This window comes from Cynoglossus semilaevis, chromosome 1 (assembly GCF_000523025.1).
Source record: "Cynoglossus semilaevis isolate Cse_v1.0 chromosome 1, Cse_v1.0, whole genome shotgun sequence".
NCBI lineage: Eukaryota > Metazoa > Chordata > Actinopteri > Pleuronectiformes > Cynoglossidae > Cynoglossus > Cynoglossus semilaevis.
This window is the reverse complement of record NC_024307.1, coordinates 31,194,111-31,215,904: the sequence shown is the minus strand read 5'-3', so window position 1 is coordinate 31,215,904 and position 21,794 is coordinate 31,194,111. Positions and strand designations below refer to the sequence as shown.

The following is a 21,794-nucleotide window of genomic DNA, read 5'->3' as shown; positions in this document are numbered from 1 at the left end:
ATAAACAAAAAACGTTCAAAGGCTCTACCATCTTTAATCAGTTTTTATGCTATGACGTCAGTAAATGTTGAAGCTCAGAAGAGACAGTTAAGTCGCGTTTAATATGAAATCTATCATGGATGTGACGTAATTTTCACTTCCGTTACTTTAGCGGCCGGTGTTGACAGTAACGCCGCTTAGCATCCAACTTACTTGTGATTTTACAGTGTTGTTGGTTGGAATGGCTTCGTCTAACACGTACAAACTCCGGTGCTCTATTCCGGGCCATGAAATGGATGTAAGGGGACTTACGGCCGCCCTTTTCCCGGAAGGAGCGTTTGTTTCTGTGTCCAGAGACCGAACCGGAAGAGTCTGGGAACCTAACGCAAGGTAGCAAGTATTAGCTTGCTATTGACCAACCAATTGTGCTTTGCGTTTTATATGAAATGAACGTTACATCGTGGTTGCAAAAGTATTAATGGATATATAATTTAAAAAACAACAAATTATTCTACAGTACTATAAACATATTTTTGGGTTAACGTGTTATCCACTTTAGCCTCTGACCGTAATGCTAGCATGTTCAAATTGGCTTTGTCATTCATTGTGCTATATTTTGTTTTGAGTAGAATAAGTAGTTTTTAATGTAACCAGATTTATCCCCATGTCCATCTTATCTATAACTCAGCAAATGGACCGTTAACATGTACATCATATGTTTAGATCAATTGAAATGTTGACTCTAAATGTCTTTGCTCCGTTCTCTTGACAGCCCGGACAGAGCCTTCACCGAAAGGCACTGCATGTCCGGACACTCGAATTTTGTATCCTGTGTATGCATAATCCCACCGAGTGAAATCTATCCCAGAGGACTAATCGCCACGGGAGGAAATGATAATAACATTTGTGTGTTCTCATTGGACAAACCAGAACCAATTTTTATTCTTCAAGGTCACAAAAATACAGGTGTGTTGTGTTTAATTCTTTCAAATCATATTGATTTCAACTGATTTCTTTGTACAGTATATGTAAAATGTATTTTTGACTTTTATCATTATCAGTTTGCACACTGTCCTCTGGGAAATTTGGCACACTTCTTAGTGGCTCCTGGGACACCACTGCCAAGGTCTGGCACAATGAAAAGTGCATGATGACTTTGCAGGTAAGTTGATGCACCTGTAATGTTTCCTTTCCATTTAAATGAAATTAACATCAATAAAAGGTTTACCAATATTAGGTGGGTTGATATTCATTTTTGTTTTTTCATTTTGCCCATTGTTTATCAAGTGAGATCTCAGCAAGTGCTATGCTACATATCACACCCCAAAGAAGTTGCAGTCTAATGTTTAAAACATCATTCTAACAGAAATTTGAATATTCTTCATTTAAAACAGAATTAGAATTAAGATTTCTCCCCTACACTTGAGCAGAGAACTGAGAAGTGTAACTGTTGTTTTTGTTTTTATATTATTATAGGGGCATTCTGCTGCTGTTTGGGCTGTGGTCATATTTCCTGAACAAGGCCTTATGTTATCTGGATCAGCAGACAAGACTATTAGGCTTTGGAAAGCTGGTCGATGTGAGAAAACATTTACAGGTAAATGATTAAACCTTTACAAAGTGCTGTTTTTGCTGATAATCTGTGGCACAGACACTTGTTCTCAAAAACTGGTTGAAGACTCTCATCATCTAGTATTCCCTGGTAACAACTGGGACTCAGTGTTATTATATTAATCTGTCTTGAACCCTGAGATTGTCAAGGAGACCATATGTTTACAGCCAATGAATACAACAATCTCTTTTTTATTTTAGGTCATGAGGACTGTGTAAGGGGACTAGCAGTGATCAACAACAATGAGTTCTTCTCTTGCAGCAATGACACCAGTATCAGAAGGTGGCTGTTAACAGGAGAATGTGTACAGGTCTATTACAGCCACACTAACTACATCTACAGCTTAGCTGTCTTCCCTAATTGCGAAGGTATGCTCATTTTTGTTATTGCTTAAAGGCCATATTGTGTGAGTGTGTGGTGTCTGCTTATGTTTTTACTTTAACTTGACCTGCATTCTCTCTCCTCTGTTAGATTTTATAAGTACAGGGGAGGACAGATCTTTACGGGTATGGAGGAGTGGAGAGTGCACTCAGACTATCCGTCTGCCTGCCCAGTCAGTCTGGTGCTGCTGTATTCTTCCTAATGGAGATATAGTAGTTGGAGCCAGGTATCACAGAAGCATCCGTGCACATGAAGAAATAATTTCCTTGATCACATTTCCTTTTTGGCACAGCCTAAATATTTAAACACCTTTTACATCTCCTATAATTTTAGATAACTTTCATGTCTTTATATCAGCCTGAAACACAGTATATTCACAGTACATTTTGAGAGAGTGTGTAACTGAGATCGTGCCCTTTACCCATAGTGATGGAATTATCCGAGTTTTTACGGAAGCTGAAGACCGTGTTGCCAGTGCAGAAGACATCCAAGCTTTTGAGGACGAACTTTCCAAAGCTACTATCGATCCAAAGACGGGTGACCTTGGAGACATTAAAGTAGAAGATCTTCCAGGAAGAGAGCACCTTGATGAGCCGGGTAAAAACATGTCCAAAAACCCTAGATGCTAGCAGTTCACTATATGTGCTTCCAAATGTTTTTCTTCACTCATATTTTTACAGGAAATCGAGATGGACAGACTCGACTAATCAAAGATGGAGAGAAGGTAGAGGCATATCAGTGGAGTGTCAGTGATGGCCGCTGGATAAAAATCGGAGATGTAGTCGGTGGATCAAACCAACAAACTTCCAAAAGTGTAATATATGAAGGAAAGGTGAGGCCACAAGTTCAGAGATGAGATATAACCACTTACGCTTTACACGGGTAGTCATTAATGTGTCCTGATTACCTCCTAGGAGTACGACTATGTTTTCACCATTGACGTGAACGAAGGCGGGCCATCTATGAAGCTGCCTTACAATGTGTCAGATGACCCCTGGCTGACAGCGCACAACTTTTTACAGAAGAATGATCTTAGCCCAATGTTCCTTGACCAGGTTGCCAATTTTATCATAGAAAATACTAAAGGTCATGTGCTGGGGCAAGCAACACCTGCTGGAATGGATCCATTCACCGGTGAGCTTCAAAGATGGTTACAATATTTCTGTTTTACCTGTTTTGAATTCATATAATTATTAATGGTTTAAATTTTTCAACCTTTAGTTGTGGTTCTGCTCCTTAAGTCTAAAGATTTTCTGTGTTTGCCTGACAGGAGGAGCTCGCTATATCCCTGGCTCTTCTGATAATGGGCCAGACTTGGGAGCTGATCCTTTCACGGGTAAGTCATCACTCCACATTTGTTGAACATCCTGAATGTTCCTGCAAAGGTAATTTAGTTATTTTCCTTCAATTTATAGGTTCTGGTCGCTACATTCCTGGTTCTGATGTGCACTCAAGTGCTCCTGGGGGCGTGGCAGACCCTTTCACAGGTGAGTGTAGAAATCATAGGTAGAGACTACACGGAAAACAATGTAAATAAGTACAATCTAAAAAACTAAACTAATGTAGTATAGGGACTTGTATTTCAACATATTATAAGGTTTGAAAATTTTTGACATTTTCCAAATCTTCTTTCTTTAATCTGTCTCTTAGGTGGTGGTGCATACTCCTCAGCAGCGCTCAGACAAATATCAACTAACATCTATTTTCCCAAGACTGATGGTGTCACATTTGAGCAAGCCAATAGCACGCAGATTATCGGTAAGCATTGTCCTGTGGTCATCCATTTGCAACTCTTATCATTTATTCAGGCAAGAGATGAACACCTAGGGAATATTGTTAATACAGAAATGTATTTGATGACTAATCTACAATACAAATGTGTTTGATTAACTGTTTTATGTTCATATATATGTTCTGGTTTGGTTGTTTGTTTTTATTACATAGGAAAAAAAACAAGAAATCTCCCAAGAAGCAGTTTGAGTTGTTAGCAGCTTCTGAAAGTGTAGTTTCTGGGCCTGCCAACAATGTCTCACTCATGAAAATCTGAAAAAAGCAAATGAAGATGTTGCCGTACAAATGTTGGCACTCCCCAAACCAGTTTTGTGAGAAAAAGTCTTACACACTAGAGATCCAGGCATGGGCTAGTAATAATACAGTTGCTTTCCATGGGGTCTGTTATTCACACGTTGGTGTTTTGATTAATAATTTGTGAATTATGTGTTCCTTCCTCACTAGCCAAGATAAAAGAGCTTAATAACAATGCACCTCAGGAACATCGACTATCTGAGGACATTTTGGAATGCCTTGAAAGACTGCTGGTGTCTGTCTGTGCACCTAACACTGAACCTCCTCCCAACATGCAACAGATCAACTCCCTATGGAAAGCTTCTCACTGGCCTGAAGGTATAGCAGCATCTTTTTATATCTTGATGAATGATGAGCTTTCTATTCTTTCAGCTTTTCTAAAGGATTAGTAAAAAGACAAGTAGCTACTTTGTATTCTAAACAAATTTATCTTCTTTTGGAATACAGACATAGTTTTTCCTGTGCTGGACATTTTGCGGCTGGCTGTGCGCCACCCACAGGTTAATGAGTGTCTCTGTGGAGAGGCGGAAGGAATCCAGCTGTGTAACCATCTGCTCAGCATGATGAGGCCTGAGGGACGACCTGCCAACCAGATGCTGGCACTGCGGACCCTTTGCAACTGCTTTAGTGGCAGACACGGTCGTTCCCTCCTCATGGCCCAGCGTGAGTCTGTGCTGTCCCGTGCTGCTGACCTGGCCTCCGTCAGCAATAAGAACATCCACATTGCTCTGGCCACTCTGGTGCTAAACTATGCTGCTTGTCTCTACAACCATGCTGACCTGGAGGCCAAGGCCCAGTGTCTCTCTGTGGCCAGCAGAGCTCTGGAGACAGTACAAGACAAGGAGGCTGTGTTTAGACTTCTGGTAGCATTGGGAACCACTGTGGCTTCAGACCAAACTGCCAGAGACCTAGCCCTTTCCTTGGGTGTCAATTCTCAGATTTCAAAGTACTCATCGGTGTCTGATCCAGCAAAGGTGGGCGAGTGCTGCCAACTGGTTTTAAAAGAATTGCAATAATAATAATGATTTATGTGAGAGTGCTTCTTTCTTAGTAGGCATGGACTGGTACCAGATTCCAACACTTACCTGAAGAAAATTATTATGGTTACAAAGAAGTAACCATTTTTTTTCATAAATTTGTCATACCCTATTGTGGTGATTTAAATCTTTGCCTGATCCAATAAGATTAGCAAAGAAATGTTCATGAAATAAATATATTTAACCTATGATTTTAATATTCACATCCCCTATGGAAGAGAGCAAGCATTTGTCTGTCAACTTGTATTCACACAGAGACACAAGCTGTGAGAGCACTACACATACCAATGCTGCTTGTTTATGCCATGCACAAAACTCTTTGGACTCTGTACAGTGACATTCAAGAACAGATGGATAATTTTATTCATTTGTCCATTGTAAACTTTTTACCTTCTTTTGTCAGGCAGACTTTCAGTATTTACTAAAGACTTTACAGAAGCATTCATTGTTCACTGTTTCACCTTTTGTACTTTTTGTACCTGCCCTCAACCTTCTCTCTCCATACATGTGCAGTACTTCACCACATTTCTTGAACACCACAGCCGTTTAGAAATAAGCAATATGACAGCAATAGCTAAACTTCTGATATGTACGGCTCTGTCCAGAAGATAATTTAATTTTGAATCTCTTTTATCCAATCCTTTTTTCGTAGTTGTGTAGCGCAGTAAATGAAAGCATGCACCTAAAATTGACCAGTTATGGGGATAATATACCAGATGGACTACTGTTTACAATTAAACATAGATCAGTAATTACCTAATGCAATTACATTTCTTCAAAACCAAGATACTCCCTGAATAATGTCACTGGTCCATGCCTATTTTCTATGAATAACCTTCTGCTCAATATTTGTGCTGGAAAGTTGAAGAAATGATTGTTCTGCTATTAAAAAAGATGAAGCCAAAACACTGTATGTAAGTCTGTTTTGATTGCCCCTTCTCCGGGTTGATTTTTACAACTCGCAAATACCGTAGCATGCCATATTGAAAGACACTTTTAAAAGGCAAATTCAAGAAATTAGTGATTGTCTTGGCCATGCTTGTAACTGAATGATGGGAAGTTAGGATGGCAAGATGGGGATTAATTTATTAGAGGACTACCAGACCATAGTATAAAGCAATGTGAAGTACTGATAGTTCCACAACAAGGTTTAATGTTTGGCCAATGTATCTATATATTGTTAATACCTGCAAAAGAACAACTCTGGGTGGCAAATCAGTAACATTGTTTATGGGGATGGCTCCATAAATGGCCAAAGGCTGACATCTTTTTAATTTTGTATACTTCTAAAAGTACTAGGCTACTTGTGGCCCAGCGAAATTACAGTTAAAAGGTTTTTGTATTTATTAACTTTGATTGTGTGGTTTTACGGCCTATAGGTAAACTGTTTGTTTGTATTTTGTTTTTATTTGCAGGTTACATGATTGGTACACTGGAACGGATAGCTATCTCTGTCTATCTACGCAGATTAAAGTTAAGAAAACATGCAGTCAGCGGAAATACTCAACAACAACTTCCGGGTGACGTTGCGAGAGGCGTATTTGGCGGGTGGGGTTTGAATCGTCGAGTTTTCTTGTTAGCTACAGAACATTCTTAGGCCTGCGTGAACAACGAACTTTTGCTGGCGTGAAATGTTGAATATTTACTTAGACTATTTCTCATTTTAAAATTAAATACTAAGTCGATCGAAAGCGAATGTGAAACTTTTTCGCTAGCGGTCAAGCTAGACTGCTAACAGTTTTACGCCATGTTATATTTCTGATCAGACGCCACCCTTCATCTACACTGCATCTTCCATCTGGGAAGAAAATGGCGAACCCCGCTTTATTGCAGAAGAAGAAAGGGAAATATCTCTGGTTTTCTTTGCTTGGACTGGGATTTCAGCCTGACACTGCGATATCTTCTCTCGCCAAAGTCAACATTAATGTTAAACACATCCACCTTGGACCGTGAGTATCTTTTCTTCGTCGTATTAAAATGCAGGAAAGTTGTCCGTTTGTTTACTGTCTATATATGTTCCAACGTTGAACTTGATTCTTGATTGTGTTTGTTTATAGGAATATGTTTGACAAACCAAACAAAGACGCTTCCTACATAGTCATCCACTTCCTGTTGGTGAAACTCAACCCAACTCGATTTCAGGAGACCTACAGGTATATTCTCTCTTTACAGACTTCTCAATTCAATACAAAAACATAAGAGCCATTGTAGTCACGTGTGTGTTTTGTTTTAGGCATTGTTGGCCTGTTCTCAACCACAAAGCAGACGCTGAGTTCCGTAAAGTTACATGTGCTTGGCTAAAGGAAATAATGGTAAATAGGTTTGTGTTGTCTATTGTTTTAGCCCGTTTGTGCTACCTTGGAGTATGAAAAGTGCCATATAAATAAAATAAAATTTGATTATGACAATAAAAGGTAGTTAGCGGAAGTGTTTTTTATAGATCACACTGATGTATCCATTTAAATGAAAAACCACGTTCAGCCTTTTTCATTTTTACTGCGTTTTCATAATCTTGTTTGTCTGCGTTTACTGCGTTTTCATAATCTTGTTTGTCATTGCAATTTCCTGCCTAATTATTTACTAATTTAGGAACAAAGTTGTTTGAGTATTTTATTTGAAATTATCTGTTTACATTCAAAAATGTTAATTGCATTTAGGATGAAATTGCAAATGCAGGATCCAAAGTGGGCGCATCACTGTTCTTGTCTCCCGGAGGTCCAAAGTTTATCGGCTTGATGCTTCAGTTGGCTAACCACGTCATGCTTCAGGAAATGAAAACATTTACCACAGGTATTGTATGTCTAACACAAAAATTGCAATGCTAACCCTTTTAAGTAGATGTGTAAACAAAGTTTGCACAAGATTAAGTGATGCACCTTTACCTTTGTCTCCATAAGATGGCAGTTGGTTTCCTGAAACTGCATCAGTGCCAGCTTCCTCTTTGGACATGGCTACGAAGAGACTTAACCTGACCACTAAAAGATTTTTGAAAACATCGGTGGATCAGGACCATTTTCTCCAAGAGTACCAGAGACGAGCCCCGTAGGTGTTAGAAATTATATTCACATCAGTAAATGATGTCAATGCTGTTGTAAAATTATATATACGTGTGTGTAACATTAAATTACTGTGAGCCAGTGGCACAGCTTTACATTTAAGTTCTATGACACAATTTGATGCTTTTCAACTTGCATGCACGTGATTGGCTGCTCGTTAAATGCACCACCTGTATTGTGTAATTTGCCATTATAAAGTTAGAGCCCAGCTGCAGTCAGTTTGTTCTGCCATGTGCCCAGAGAACTACACAATGTTGGTTGTATATCCTATAACAAAACTTATCATATTTGGGATTTTTTTTTTTGTTTTGTTTTTTCTTTTAGGCTACTTGTCAGGTCTTTGAGGGACCTGAGGGAAGAGAGTGCCAACTACAATGAGTCTTTAAAGTATGTATGACCTGTTTTTGAAGCACGTGTCTAGAATTTTTATATAGTTCTGACAAAATGTATCACATCTATTTACAGGCGTTACAGCAGTGATTCTGAGCAGGAACAGGTGTGTTCTGCAGCTGAAAAGATCAGAAAGGTAATTATGTTCATTAAAGTCCACCCAGTTGCAGTTTGATCTTGTGTTGTTTTACTGATGGGATGCCTGGTTGTCCAAAGGTGCGCTCCCTGTGGTCAGACATTGATTGGATGCTGTCTACTATAAAAGATGAAAAAAATGCAATGGAAAGTGTTCTGTTAGGAGACGTAGACCAATACATCTTGGATGGAACAGATAGAGTTCTCAAAGTTCCCCGCTGTCTGCTGGAGAGAATTGAGCGGCTTCCACATCAGGTGAGATTAGTCCTCTGAAATTCCTTTTTATTTCCTTTCTCCTCCTGCAAATGTAAACAAAATGTTTGATGCTTTACCTTAATTAAGTGATGGAAGTGTCTTTTGCAGTTGAGTTCTGGGAACATGTACGAGACCGGTCAGCTGAACCTCCTGTGTGTGTTGGAGCTGGTGACACACGCTCTGCAGATCCTCACAGATGAGCGACGTGGGGTCTCCATTCCCACTAGGTCTGAGCTTAGTTCTCAGCATCTACAGGAGAAGTGTCAGCAGATGGCATGTGTGCTGCAGGACCTTTATTTTATCAGGTATACAGCAGCTTTAAAGCTCTATCAATTTTTCTAATGTGATTGCTTATTATTGTGTTATTTTTTTCCCTTCTGTAGACAGAGAATTTTTAAAGAGGAAATTCCTAAAGTCAAAAAAACCCTTACAGACATGGAGGCAGAGTGGGACAGGAAGTGGATGAATACTCTCAAAGACGCACCACTTGTGAGCTTTTTGAATGAAGATCCTGTGAGTGTTCCTTGAAACTTATTCATTATTAAAGTTGCTTAAGGCCAAGTATGTAGTTTGTTGCATGCATGTAAACAAAAACCTCTCTGGACTTGCTTTAATATTGTCTTCTGTCCTTGTTCAATGCTAAGTTCTATATATTTAACATTTTTAACAGGCTCTCGGATTCCTGTCTCCTATGGCTCCATTATCCTTTAAGCGTGCAGCAGAGGCCACTTACAGACATTGTGTCTTTTCAAAGTACCCAGCTAAACTTCTTGGTAAGAATTAAAACTGACTTTCATTGTGATCAGTCATTAGCAATCCGGTCATATGCTTAAACAATATTTGGTGTACACTTTTTTTAGAGGAGAAGTCTGCAGAAAGTCAAGTACAAGATGTCGTCAACCTAAATTTATCAAACCATAAAAGGTACAGTTTTAATTTTGACTGGTTGATGTATAAAATTTGATGTAGGTTATGACGGTGAGTTGGGAGGCAGATACCTGGGCAGTCCTGAGCAGTGCTCTGTCCGTCACTAGTCCTCCCTATAGCATCTGTGCTTTATGATGACCGTGGCGAATTGAGGGAAATCGCCACGGACAGATACGGAGCAGACACTGTACAACTTGGATAATGCCTGTTATGTTGTATTTTATTATAATTTATTTTGTTGTATAACCAGCCTAAATACTGGTTCTTAACAGATGAAGGTTTTGCATTGACAAGTTTGTATTAGAATTGCAGGGATGCTTGGGGTGGGGTATACATTGGTTTATACACTAATGCAGGGATTCCAAAAGTGTGGTGTGGGCACTCCTGGTGGTGCAAGGTGTCAATATGGGATGTGTGACAGAAAAAACGTGATGGTGGTTTGGTGTTTTGTTTTTTGGGTGGTGTTTTTTTTTTCTTCCCCACACCATGATGTGTAAATAAACATGTCTTTTGTGTTTAAAATCAAAAGCTGACATTTTAATTAAGTTTTTTCAGGGCATATGTGTGTTATATCTATGTTCTGGTGAATGGAGCATAATTAATCATGCTGCCTTTTTAAGAAAGGTGTTTTTTTTTTTGTTTGTTTGTTTTTTGTTTTTTAATTAAAGGGTGTGGAGAACTGGAGGGTGTGTCAACCCAGTTGGGACATACAATAGTAGGGGTTGCTTAGCAAAAAATGTTATTGTTAAAATGTGTTTGTGGAATCATAAATAGAGAATATTAATTAATTACAGGTGTATTGTCATTTACACCTTTTTACAGGCCTGTGTCTGCTAGAGCTGAGAGTCCTGGTGTCACTGAAGTTTCATCACAAGCGAACAGATCCCTTGATTGGTTTTTTGATACTCCTCTGACGCCTCCTCTAAGCACACCATCTGTGCCCTCTCCTCAGGTTAGACTTGGGTATTAGTAAAGAAATCTTGTAATTTCAGCTTGTATTCAATTTTTAAATTCAAACTTTAAGGGCTAAGCAAAATTTGTCTCCAACAAATCTGCCTTTTTTCCTCAGGCAACTGTAAAGAAGACACCTGGACGTCTTCAGCCAAAAATGGCTTCTCTGAGGACCAAAGCTCAGATCATAGACATTGAGTGTGATAACCTCGCTGATCAGGTACAGCCACGGCACGGACCCATTTCTTTTTCATTGGTAAATGATTTTGCCTGACCACTTTGTTGGGCTGTTGAATTCTGTGTGGCAGACTCAGCAGTTGACACAGTTGGTTCCAGATCAAATCTATGTTCAAAACGTTTGAACACATTATGTTTGTGTTTTTGTTAGTTTGCAGATGCTGTGACCACAAGTCCAATAGAAGGCAGGGTGAAAGGTCTGGATTTGGAGGGGCTTCTTAACACTCTTCAAGGAGATCCCTTCTCTACTAGAAAGCAGCTGCCGCGTACACCCGAAAGTTTGAGTGAGTTTGAGCATGTTCATTTTGTCTTTGTTTTTTTTGGCCTTGTATGTGGCTAACTCTGCTTCTCAAAAAATTATCACACACCATATAGAAGATATAGAAGAATGCTAAATGTTTCCCTTTTTTATTCTTATAGTTTTGGATGTGAAAAACTCATGGCGAAAGGCTGTGAAGGAAGACGAAGCGGAAAAAATGCGTCAAGCCCAGAAATTTGACGCATGTACGAAGCAATCGTTTCTTTCCATGGGCATGTCTTGCAATGTGTCCCTGAGTTCTGGTGACCCCTCAAAAAGTGTCTCTGACAGTATTGTCCCTACTGTCCTGAGCTACAACAATTCTCCTGTATGCCAGCAAGGCTCTTCACCAAGGTCCACTCTGCTGTGGGACACCACTGACAGCCACAGTTGCACTGAAAGCAGTGCGGTCCAGTTCAGTCTTGACCACGAAACACTTCCTGAAATGCCAAGCTGTGACAGTATACTTAGCCTCGACAATGAAGCTGTAGAGATGAGTGAGGAAGAGGGTGAGGAAAGCAAGCTCCTTCTCCCTTCCCTGGGGAGTGAAGTAAGGCAGCCACGAGGGAGTATGGCTAGTTATGTGTTTGACACACAACAGTTGTATGACGATGGGTCCTTCATTGACGGCAAGGCTGGAGCTACAGAATGTCTTCTTTTGGGACACGATGAAGACTGGCTCTTGCAACCTGTAGATTCAGTGAAGGCCTCAGAAAAGGTCTTCACACTCGACCTTGACACATTGGAGACCCCACTGTCCCCAAACAAACAGGAGTACAGTCTCCCTAAACTTATCTCATTCTCCCCCATTGATGACATGAAATGTTAACCTTGTGCACATATACTCACACGTCTGTGTTATCGTCTTAAATGTTTTTGTCTTAAGATCTTAATAGAATTTTAAAACTACAGATATTTGTTAAAATATTTGTACATAGCTTTGAAATAACTTATAGCTGTTAGTCTAGTTCTCTGCTTGAGTTTCAGTTTTTAAATCGAAACAATTCATGATGAACTTAAATAAAAATGTTTTTGCAAATTTTTCGCAAACTTTGGGACAGTCACTCAACCTTTGAGTTACAGCTAAAAAAAAAGGCTTTGTGTATGTAAATATACAGCGCTTTTGTTTGTGGGTTCTACAAATGTCTTTCATTAAATTTTAACTTTATGATGTTAATGTATTTCTTATACTTGTTTGTGACAAGATCGGAGGTTTAACTCTATCGATTATAGCACAACAAAACGTCAGCTGTAAATTAAGCTTTACTAGGATGTGGATGTGACACGAACTGAGAGAATTTAGTGTTCGACAGAAATGTTCAAGCAGTGGAGGATTTACCAACAACTACTCGTTGTATTTGGTACAAATGCATTTCCCATTATCTCACAGCAGAGGGAGCTAGAAACTACAAGTATTCCATAACGCCAAGAGGCATCAATAAGTAAAGTAGCGAATACGCTAGACAGGATGTGAAGCCTTCACAATAAACACTCGGTTGTACAAGAGCGAAACCTAAGTGCGTCACTGCTTATTTCGTTATTATTGGGTAGTTGTGAGTGAGAAACCATATTGTATTTTTTTTAACTGAAGTTGGAGCAAAAAATATTAACGATCCCGTTGGTTCAATTTATGTAAGGTGTAAAAACCACGTTTTTTTAAACAAACGCCCACATATTTTGAGTAGTCATTAAATACTGAATATAAGCGCACGGCTTGTTAAACTTGTTGAACTGATTTTATTTGATGTCTGCTCTTTTTTTCCCGTTTTGATGTTGCTTATCTGTTCCTGCGAGTAGCTAGGTTAAAAGGTATGCAATACGTGTTACGTTTTTCTATGCGAAACAAGTAAACTTATTCCTTCCAAATATAACTATTAACTAGTTTAACGACACCTTACATTGAAACGTTTGCCCAAACTTTGAAAAGACAAACCGGATGTTGATTACGTCTACAATAGGTTGACAGCGCCCCCAGCGGTCGGACGGTGTAAGTGGCAGAAGTGAGGACCGAAGCCTCTCTTGTCTGGGCGGGTCCACGGTGAGAGCGACGTTTCGGATGAGGAAAAGCTCACCAACTCAAAACTATCAGCTCGGGTACAAACATGGCGCCTGCCTTCGCGGACCAGTACAGATGAAAGTGTGGTGAAGAAGTGGACGGCAAAAGTTTTGTGGACTAGTTCTGCGGAGTAGCTGTTTTTAATGCGGGTCCAGTTTAAACCTGTTCTGGGAGGTTGTATTTGAAAAACTGCGGAATTTAATCTGAAGCGGGTAGCAGCAGCAAGTTGCCTACATGTCAACATAGTCCATCGCTGCAGTGTAAACAGCTGGTAAGTGCTCGATTTTGTCCGTAGAACTGTTTGAGTCTGAGTCGACTTTGCTGTGGAAATTGTACTTTTTCTGTGTTTGGTGTGACTTTAAACTAGTGGTGTACATGTGAGGCCGTCTTTTCATGCTTCTGTACTTTACACTGCGTGCTGCGCGGAAAGACAGTCGCGGAGAAAGAAACGTCTCACTGCAGAAACCTACCACATAGGGACATTCCTTTTGTTGTGTCCTCGGTGGTAGGTACTTCCTGCAACAGAGCTGACCGACTTTTGGGTCAGATGCAACAGTTGGAACATAACACCTCTTCTCCTCGCTCTTCTGTCCTCCCCCTCCTCTGAGACACCAGGCTGCTCTCCTGGAGCCTGCTAACCTTGTTACAGGTGTCTCCATTTCCTGTCTGAAATAAAAAACAGCCAGGTGACACCTGACATCAAGAGCTCTAACAGAGTATTTTACAACAGAGAAGGGCTACTTCTTGTTCTTCTTGTTTCCTTATTTTGAATAAATGTGAATGTACTGATAAATGATCTGTACTTACTCTGACTGACCTTTTCTCATCAGCCGCTCACTTGGCAACATGCCATTGAATTTAGGCAAGTGAACTAATTATGATAATGGTTTATTGTTATAAAACATATTTGTCAGTTTACCAACTGTGTGGTTTGCAGACAATATTCCAGACTCCTTTGTGCTGACAGTGAAGCAACGGCCACTCAAATAACCACATGTTACTTAAGACGAAGAGCATCTTTGAATGCACCTCAAACCTTGAAGCAAATGAAACACTGACGCAGAAAACCACAGTGAGTCTGACTTGTGTCTGATGAAAGCACACATTTAAACAGTAAAAGAAAAAAATGTTACCTAGTGGGATGAGTCTTGATTTCTGCTGCAACATTTAATTAAATGTTTGAGTTAGTCGGTCAATAATTGATTGAACACTGCAACGTCATCCACATTCATTTTGCTGTGCTTCTCTTTGACGCTGCCCCTTCTCTGACATTTTGCGTTGGAAGTAAGAATACCATTTAATAAAGTAAATCACTTACTAAGTGGCTGGCAATATTATTAGTCAGTTATTTGTTTGTTCAGCTTTAAAAATGTGTTCATGTTTACTTGTTCCTTTATAATAAAGAAACCAAAAATAGTAATTGTCATTAGTTTGTGGTCAATAAATGGCAGAACACTTAGGTTTGGAAAACCCTAATTAAAATTATTGTTCTACTTTTCTTTAGTGCCTTAAATGAAAATAACGATAATGACTATTGAAATATAGAATAGACAGATGATGGCAGTTTAAGATAAGGACATGAGGTCTCAGGAGGTCATTGCATTTGTTGGAATCTACCTTTCACTTCCAAACCTTTCCCTTTAATCTGTTTCTGTGTGTGTCTATGACCCTGAACTCAGGACACAGTTGCTTGTGTTGGTCCGTGGCTCTGTGTGTGTGTGTGTGTGTAACGTGACAGTAAATGCCACCACTACCCATAACCAATGCCAAAGTGCTCACATATCTGTTCCTCAGCACTTGACTGTTTGCCAGTCAACATGAGTCCTTCAACCCTTCCAGGCAGCAGATCACTCCCCATCCAGCGTTTTATTGCTGTTTTGATGTTTGATGTGCAGCGTGAGTTGTTCCAATGTGTTGTTGTGTTGTAGCTCTGGCAATTGTTCTAGCAAATCCACAGAGTGATTGGACATCAGCTTGTCCCCCGATCTCCTTTAACAACCTGAGACAACCGCAGGAATTGTCCGAATCCAACTCAATTATCCAATCCTGTTGAGAGAGAAATATAGAAATTGCTGTGGCGGAGTTGAATCAGTGTGGAGTCGCTGACACACACACAGCAGGAAAATCTTTTCCTTGACCTTGTCTTGGCCTGACAGGCACTGGAAAATAAGGGAGTGTAGAAAACGCCACCTCCCACTAACTGTTACAGAGAGAATTTAAAAAGTAGGTCATGTCTGCTCTGCAGCTCACTTTGTGTACATTGTACTTGCACTTTGTTACTGCTTGCAGGTTGTTCAAGACCATTGTCATGTGAGCAAGCAAAGACAGGTGCCATGGCTGTTTAAGGACTTAGCGGTTGCCCTGGCAAAGGTTCACAAGGATTTTAAGTGTGTGTAAAAAGCTGGGAGTTAATGCGTGACTGTTTAATTTTTACAGGCAATGTCTTTGTTACACAGGTGAATGAGTTTAGCAGAGTTTGAGTTACAAAGACAGTAAATGTTTTAACATAATTTAACTTTTTTCTCTCTTAAATTTCAAAACTGGATAAGAGCATGTGTCAAATAAATTAAACTTTCTACCTTGTTAATGCAGCCAGCTGAACAGATATTGAGTGGAGAGTTTGCCGCAAAAGTTAATTTCAATTTAACAGTCTCCCCTACCTTTCAGTAAGCAAAGTTTCACTCAACCTGTGTCGTGCTGTTTTCAAATGTTTCAATAAACAGAGCAACACACATGATGTTTATTAATTAGGTCTCATCAAGAGGTGATTTGTGAGGTATAAACGGCTAATCTATCTCACTTTGCCATTAAACTGAGGAGAGACAGCATGTTCAGATCTTTTTTTAAGTTTCTTGTATCAAAATAGAACAAATCCCACAGTAAGTCTTGCTCCTGTCTCCACCTGCTGACATGGCTGGCTGATTTAAATACACTGCCGACGAGGGACCAAACTGAAGTAGGTAAACATGCAACACTGGCTGCTACTGGTATCAGTGCATCCCCAGTAAGAACAGAATAGAAAATTATTTATTGGATTCAGTGTGACTGAATCCAATAAATATTTTTTCTACTTCTATTTATACAAAATAGTATGATTGAAACAACACAAACCTGAGACATGTAACACATTACAGTTGCTACACATGTGTCCGTGTGTAAACCGAAGTTTAATGCTTGAAGTTGGAGTTTACCTACTACTGTCAGATAACTGTGTAGCTCCACAACTACTCGACAGGCCTTGACCCAGAAGCAGCAAAAGCAACAGATGCTAATGATTAGGGTTCAGTTCAAGTTTGAACAGTGTCACCATCTGCCCATAAATAACACAATAACACAAGCAACAGAGAATAGCTTGTGTATTCTGTATAGAACAAAACACCTAGCAGACATTGGTATATAGGTGAATAGCTAACAAGTGCTGGCTCTCCAGTTGATTATCTCCCGGATTTAAACATTACATAAGTAGCATGTGATAAAGTTTAAGGACAGGGTAATCGTCACACCTCTTATAACATCTTAACCACAGAGGAGAGTGTGTGTTCTTCTTTCGCATAAACTCTGAGAAAGAGTTAGCACAGCAGAAGTGTTACATTAAACACTGTACAAGAGAAACCGTGGAGTAACAGACAAACAGCTAAACCGATGTGTGCTAGTACTGATACTGCAGTATAAGCTGATATGGACTGCATTACATCACATCCCAGCGAGCACAGAAGCAGTGTCCCATACACTCTGCACATCACTTACTAATGATGTGATTAGTGATACATTTTCTTGGGCAAACTCTGCTTTTATTTGTTAAATCTGGCAGCATGGTTAAAACAATTTTTACGCAGGGTGCTTTGCAATATTACTGTAATTAATTGTCAGAAAAGCTGTGTAATATTTGCTACTTTGAGATTACAGTAAAACCTTGGTTTTTAAACTTAATTCGAACTGAAAAGCTTGAAAACTTTTCAGTTCACAATTTTCCCCATAGGAATCAATGTAAAATGGATTAATATGTTCCTGGACCCCAGATGGCCGCTTATTCAAACTTTTTTTTCCAAACTATTGTATTTGTTGTTGCGCAAGAAATACTGGCAAAATCAGACAACAGCTTTGGCATGTACATCCTAAGCGTGGACTGGCGCCACACACTCAGTCACTCAGTGATCACTTGCTGCCTGATATTGTTGGCTTGTTCAGCAACTGAGTTGTGATACGACAACTCGGACAATTTTTGGTTAAAAACTTTGTTTGTGAACCTACGGTAATTGTTTTCAAAAACCGGACTTGGGTCCGGAAGGCATCAGGTTTGAGTCCACCAGCTGCCAAGTTGCTTTGAGCATGGCACTGTCCCCACACACTGCTCCCCGGGCCCTTAAAGCTGCCCACTGTTCACTCTGGTGATGAGTTAAAAGCAGAGGTCACATTTCATTATGTGCAGTGGTGTGCTGTGTCACAATGATAAGTAGTTCATGTTCCTCCTTCCTTTTCTTTGAGTTAACATACATTACCTGTGAATGACCTTTGCACTTTGCTGTGATGTACTCTTTTTTTCCTGCCATTGCAGGTCTCAGCCATTATAAACCCAGCATAATAGTTAGGTCAATGAGTTTTCCATGCTCCCCTCTCCTTGGAGTGGAAAGAATGCTCTCTGTCTGCTGGACTGTCATGCTTTAGTAAGGAGGCAGTCTTGTGACGTTTCCACTGAGTCGGGTTTTACTGTTATAAACTGCTTCTGCTCATTTAATCTCCTCAGGATGATATTTGTTTTTCATGGAAAAAGTTCACGATTAGGAGAAGGCTGTCATTGACAAGCGTTCTGTTTTATTTATTATCTGATTCTGAAAGATGTTTTATTTTGAAAAATAACCGGATTCTCTCCACTGAATCTTTCTATGACTTACATTTGATACAGGTTGTTCCCACGCACCAAGCCCGCTCTGCATAATACGCGGCAAGCGGCTCTTTAATGAGGCAATAAAGCCTTCAAAACTGCTTTTTATACTGTACACTTTATGAACTCTCACGGCACTCTGGTGGAATTATTGTTCAGCAGCAGATGTTACTCCTGAAACTTTTGGCATCATATATGTCAACAGGTAAAAATTACAGATCTGTAATTTTTTGTAAACAAAGCACCATTGCTCTTTGGAGGCCTTCTTACTGTAGGTTAATTTCAGATCAAATCACTATCATTTAAGGCAATAAAGATTTAACAACATGCATGTAATGTGTTTCATTTAAACTTGGTCATTGATTATAAAGTAGACAGCATTTATAAGTAAAAGAAATGGTTTCTGATCTGACATATTCTTTTTCTACTCAACAGTACTGACAAGTATCATCTTTCTTAGAATGAGCCCCGACTCATTTACTATATATTTGACCTAATGTGTGTAAGCCTAGCGTTTGAGTAAAACTAGTGCTCCCACCAGGGCACTGGTGAGTCTTCCTCTGTTCTTAGCCACAATGTTACAAGTGCCTCAGTTTTTTATGTTCACTCATTGACAGTTTGTCACCTCATTGGCACCTTGTACACTGTCTGGTTTCCACCACGAACGGCACATTGTGATGACAGGTTACAGGGAGGTCCACTTGGTCTAGGTCAGATCCTTCAGAGCTACAGTCCCAGTGGCACTTAAGGCACACACAGTGCTACTTTGCTTTGGATGCACTTTGTTGTAGTAGTCATACAAAATAAATAATCAAATGCACTTTGTGTTTTTATGTGAGAAGTTTGTAAAAAATTACAATCATTCAGCTATTCAGTTGTACATTGTTATTTAGGGGTCAAGTTACACTTTTTTAATTTAATTTAATTTTTATATTTTCGTTGTTGAAATAGGCTAAATAAATATTTTCATAATTTTGTAATTGATTTATTCTTTGAAACATGTCATTGCCATAAATGCAATAATTAGTAATTAAATCACTATGTCTGTGTAGGTTCTCAGTCATCCAAGTAATCCAAAAAATTGTTAGGCAACTGGAGGTGAAACGTCTTAAAAAACCTGCTTCGTCCAGTTGCCCTCGATGTAACTATTTTTGAATTAAATCAGTAATGATCTAAAATAAAGTGGAAGACCAATTTCTTTTTCAATTTTTCAGCCCTCTACCTGGTCAGGAACCCACTGACATTATATTTGAATGTGTAAAGCAAAGGGTTTGAGGCCAAGCCAGAGAATCGTGAGGGCAAAATAGAAATGAATAATTTTCCACATCTGCGTGAATTTTGGAGATCCCCTTTTATTTTCAGTGCCTAAAGCCAAGTAGAGTATGTGACAGGGAGTCATGTCATCTTCAGCTGCTCTGTAAAGCCACAAGTGGATTTTCATGGCAAGGCTCCTGCTAAAACAGGCGAAAGAAGCACAGCACAGTACTGTCTGTTGTCCGGCATTACAGACACACATGCACACACACACACATAGGCTCTTTCACCACTGGAGAAAAATCCTCCAGGCTCTTTTGTATAAAAGAGATGAGATCATTGTGAGACAGACTCCCATGGGGGATGGAGTAAGAGTTTACTCTATTTTAATAGGGAAATCTCGTTTTTGTTCTGGTCTCTGCCTCCAGCTCTTTCCTTCTCAGCACTACTTAAATTGAATTTGGCAGTGTGGATATCAGTGGTGGTTACCATGAGAATGCCACTAACACCAAACAAGTGCCAATAATGGATAAACATCAGGTTTGGTACTCAGTGGAACGTTAGCTGAAGGACCTCCCCAGTTTTATTTAAGGCAGCTGAATAGTTCATCTGCCCACAGGGCAGGTTGAGCAGTACAGTCAGTCTTTGGCACATTTGTGAGCAAGTTCAGACCAGTGCCACAGTCAAGGAAAAAAATACTTTCCAGCAGAGGAAAACTAGCAGCTTGAAAAACTGTTGGAGAGCAGTGTTTTTGGGCTAAAGGTGTTTATTTAGCTGGATTTTTTTTAGATTTTGCATAGAATATTTAGATAAAGTACTGGGTGTGATGGAGGTTATACTCTATTACATTTCTTTCTAAAACAAATTGTAAAACAGTTAAAACAAAGTTTACAACATTACATATTTTTTCCAATACACATTTGCCTAAAGAGTGACATCTAATCCATCTGGCCTAGTGTTTACAAAACGGTTTCGCCGTTTTGCATTTTCCTTTTTGTGCAACTCCTAGCATGAAATGCCCTAATGTTGGAGATCAATCCCTTTGAGTGGTCCCTCTTGTAAAAAAGAAAATTGTATACCAGATTAAAAAAGGTCACAAACAATATAGACACCTAAATCAACAAGTGGAGTATATTTAACAATTATAATAATATTTTCTTCTTATTGTTCTTACAATTAGTTTTATTATTGTATTCTTATTGTTTATAAATATTTTTTATAAAGTATATACAAATATTAATTAAAGGTTATATTAACATATACTAAAACCCATCCATATAGTTGATATATTTGCTGTATGGAACAGGTATGGCCAACAGTTTCAGACTTAGCTGTTAGAGGCTAAGTTTTACCTTTAACCTCTAATAGATACCAAATACGTGCTCAATAAAAACCTGTGTTGGAGACTACTATTTAAGGCCTTAGTTTTATGACATCATAGTAACTATAAGGAGCAGGACACCAGCTTCATGGACAACAACAGTCGGAACATGTGTTGCCTGTGTTGCTGTTGCCTCTCAGTATTTTCTGTCATGGTTCATTTTGACCTTACTCTCTGAGTGCAACCAGACAAAAGGGGCGTGATACTCGATCATTTCAGCTCAGGAATAAAAGAGGAACAGGTTTTTTGTAGATGGGAGGGAGGAGCAGAGTAAAGCTTTTAGAAGCCAGGGCTCACGTTACAACACTACATACAAAGGAAATTCAATGCAGTCGTTTTTTTTCCACCAGCTTGAGTCACTTGATTTGGTATAGACACCAAAAGACACTGTTTTTGGCCCGAGGGCTTAAAAACTTTCCAGGATGTTGTTGGTCGTGCTTGTTCCTGCATTTTGTTACATGTGCAGCAAAGTAAAGAAATGGTGTGAACATGTTAATGTTCCCATGTTTGCTTAAGGTGTACAACTTACATACCTTCTTACAACCATTACCATAAATGGCCACTTCCATATTATATTCTCCTTTGATGTCCTTGAGTCTGACAGTTAAACACGACTGGACTGAACATACTCTTGAAAGTCTTATGTACGTACGAGATCAATTCTCTCTACTCAAATCAGAGCTCATGGTCATGTGCCTGGCATTTCTTCTGGCCTCGTTTCTATGGCAGCATTATTGTTTGTCTATTACAGGCTTTCACAAATTTATGTTTGTGTAGTTGTGGTTTATCTGAAGGCACAGGATGCTACCAATAATGTTTACAGCCTAGGCAATGAGGCCTGATATTCTTTGTTTAGTTTACTCTATCCCCCTTGCGTT

At 39.4% G+C, this 21,794-nt stretch overlaps 3 protein-coding genes and 1 non-coding gene across 7 annotated transcripts in view; all 4 read left to right on the top strand.

Moving 5' to 3' along the window:
- The first annotated feature begins 106 nt into the window (after positions 1-106).
- On the top strand, positions 107-6,000 carry plaa (phospholipase A2-activating protein). The gene is made up of 14 exons (XM_008326138.3): positions 107-369; positions 752-945; positions 1,041-1,141; positions 1,456-1,576; positions 1,792-1,959; positions 2,063-2,198; positions 2,400-2,569; positions 2,653-2,804; positions 2,887-3,106; positions 3,243-3,308; positions 3,388-3,459; positions 3,623-3,730; positions 4,208-4,375; positions 4,505-6,000. Exons 1-14 carry the CDS (start codon positions 221-223, stop codon positions 5,071-5,073), a joined length of 2,394 nt encoding a protein of 797 aa, XP_008324360.1. The 5' UTR covers positions 107-220; the 3' UTR covers positions 5,074-6,000.
- Positions 6,001-6,603: 603 nt separating this feature from the next.
- On the top strand, positions 6,604-12,855 carry haus6 (HAUS augmin-like complex, subunit 6). Of its 2 annotated transcripts, none has more exons than XM_017039272.2 (16): positions 6,604-7,043; positions 7,152-7,247; positions 7,328-7,406; positions 7,752-7,884; positions 7,992-8,136; positions 8,475-8,537; positions 8,616-8,676; positions 8,757-8,930; positions 9,039-9,235; positions 9,314-9,443; positions 9,601-9,703; positions 9,794-9,854; positions 10,680-10,809; positions 10,927-11,028; positions 11,197-11,329; positions 11,466-12,855. In XM_017039272.2, the coding sequence occupies exons 1-16, from the start codon at positions 6,904-6,906 to the stop codon at positions 12,170-12,172; spliced, it is 2,454 nt and encodes an 817-aa protein (XP_016894761.1). In that variant the 5' UTR covers positions 6,604-6,903; the 3' UTR covers positions 12,173-12,855. The 2 variants fall into 2 exon arrangements, with proteins under 2 accessions (XP_016894761.1, XP_008324371.1); XM_008326149.3 differs by having other exon boundaries at positions 9,791-9,854.
- LOC112488228 (small Cajal body-specific RNA 8) lies at positions 9,915-10,045 on the top strand. The gene has a single exon (XR_003052077.1).
- Positions 12,856-13,373: 518 nt separating the features above from the next.
- dennd4c (DENN/MADD domain containing 4C) overlaps positions 13,374-21,794 on the top strand; it is a 28,291-nt gene continuing 19,870 nt past the window's right edge. For 2 of the 3 annotated variants that reach the window (XM_025063119.1, XM_025063116.1), the window contains exons 1-2: positions 13,374-13,670; positions 14,337-14,471. In XM_025063119.1, the coding sequence (XP_024918887.1) occupies positions 14,394-14,471 (78 nt within the window). In that variant the 5' untranslated portion in view covers positions 13,374-13,670; positions 14,337-14,393. The remainder of the gene's footprint in view (positions 13,671-14,336; positions 14,472-21,794) is intronic. The other variant, XM_017036252.2, reaches the window with a different exon arrangement.

Bases quoted from the DNA above. Each gene is read 5' to 3' on its own strand.
- plaa (XM_008326138.3), top strand. From the start codon at position 221: ATGGCTTCGTCTAACACGTACAAACTCCGGTGCTCTATTCCGGGCCAT. The intron at 946-1,040 runs GTGTGTTGTGTT...TATCATTATCAG, and splicing joins TCAAGGTCACAAAAATACAG to TTTGCACACTGTCCTCTGGG. The intron at 3,107-3,242 runs GTGAGCTTCAAA...TTTGCCTGACAG, and splicing joins TGGAATGGATCCATTCACCG to GAGGAGCTCGCTATATCCCT.
- haus6 (XM_008326149.3), top strand. From the start codon at position 6,904: ATGGCGAACCCCGCTTTATTGCAGAAGAAGAAAGGGAAATATCTCTGG. The intron at 7,885-7,991 runs GTATTGTATGTC...TGTCTCCATAAG, and splicing joins AATGAAAACATTTACCACAG to ATGGCAGTTGGTTTCCTGAA. The intron at 8,677-8,756 runs GTAATTATGTTC...GGTTGTCCAAAG, and splicing joins CAGCTGAAAAGATCAGAAAG to GTGCGCTCCCTGTGGTCAGA.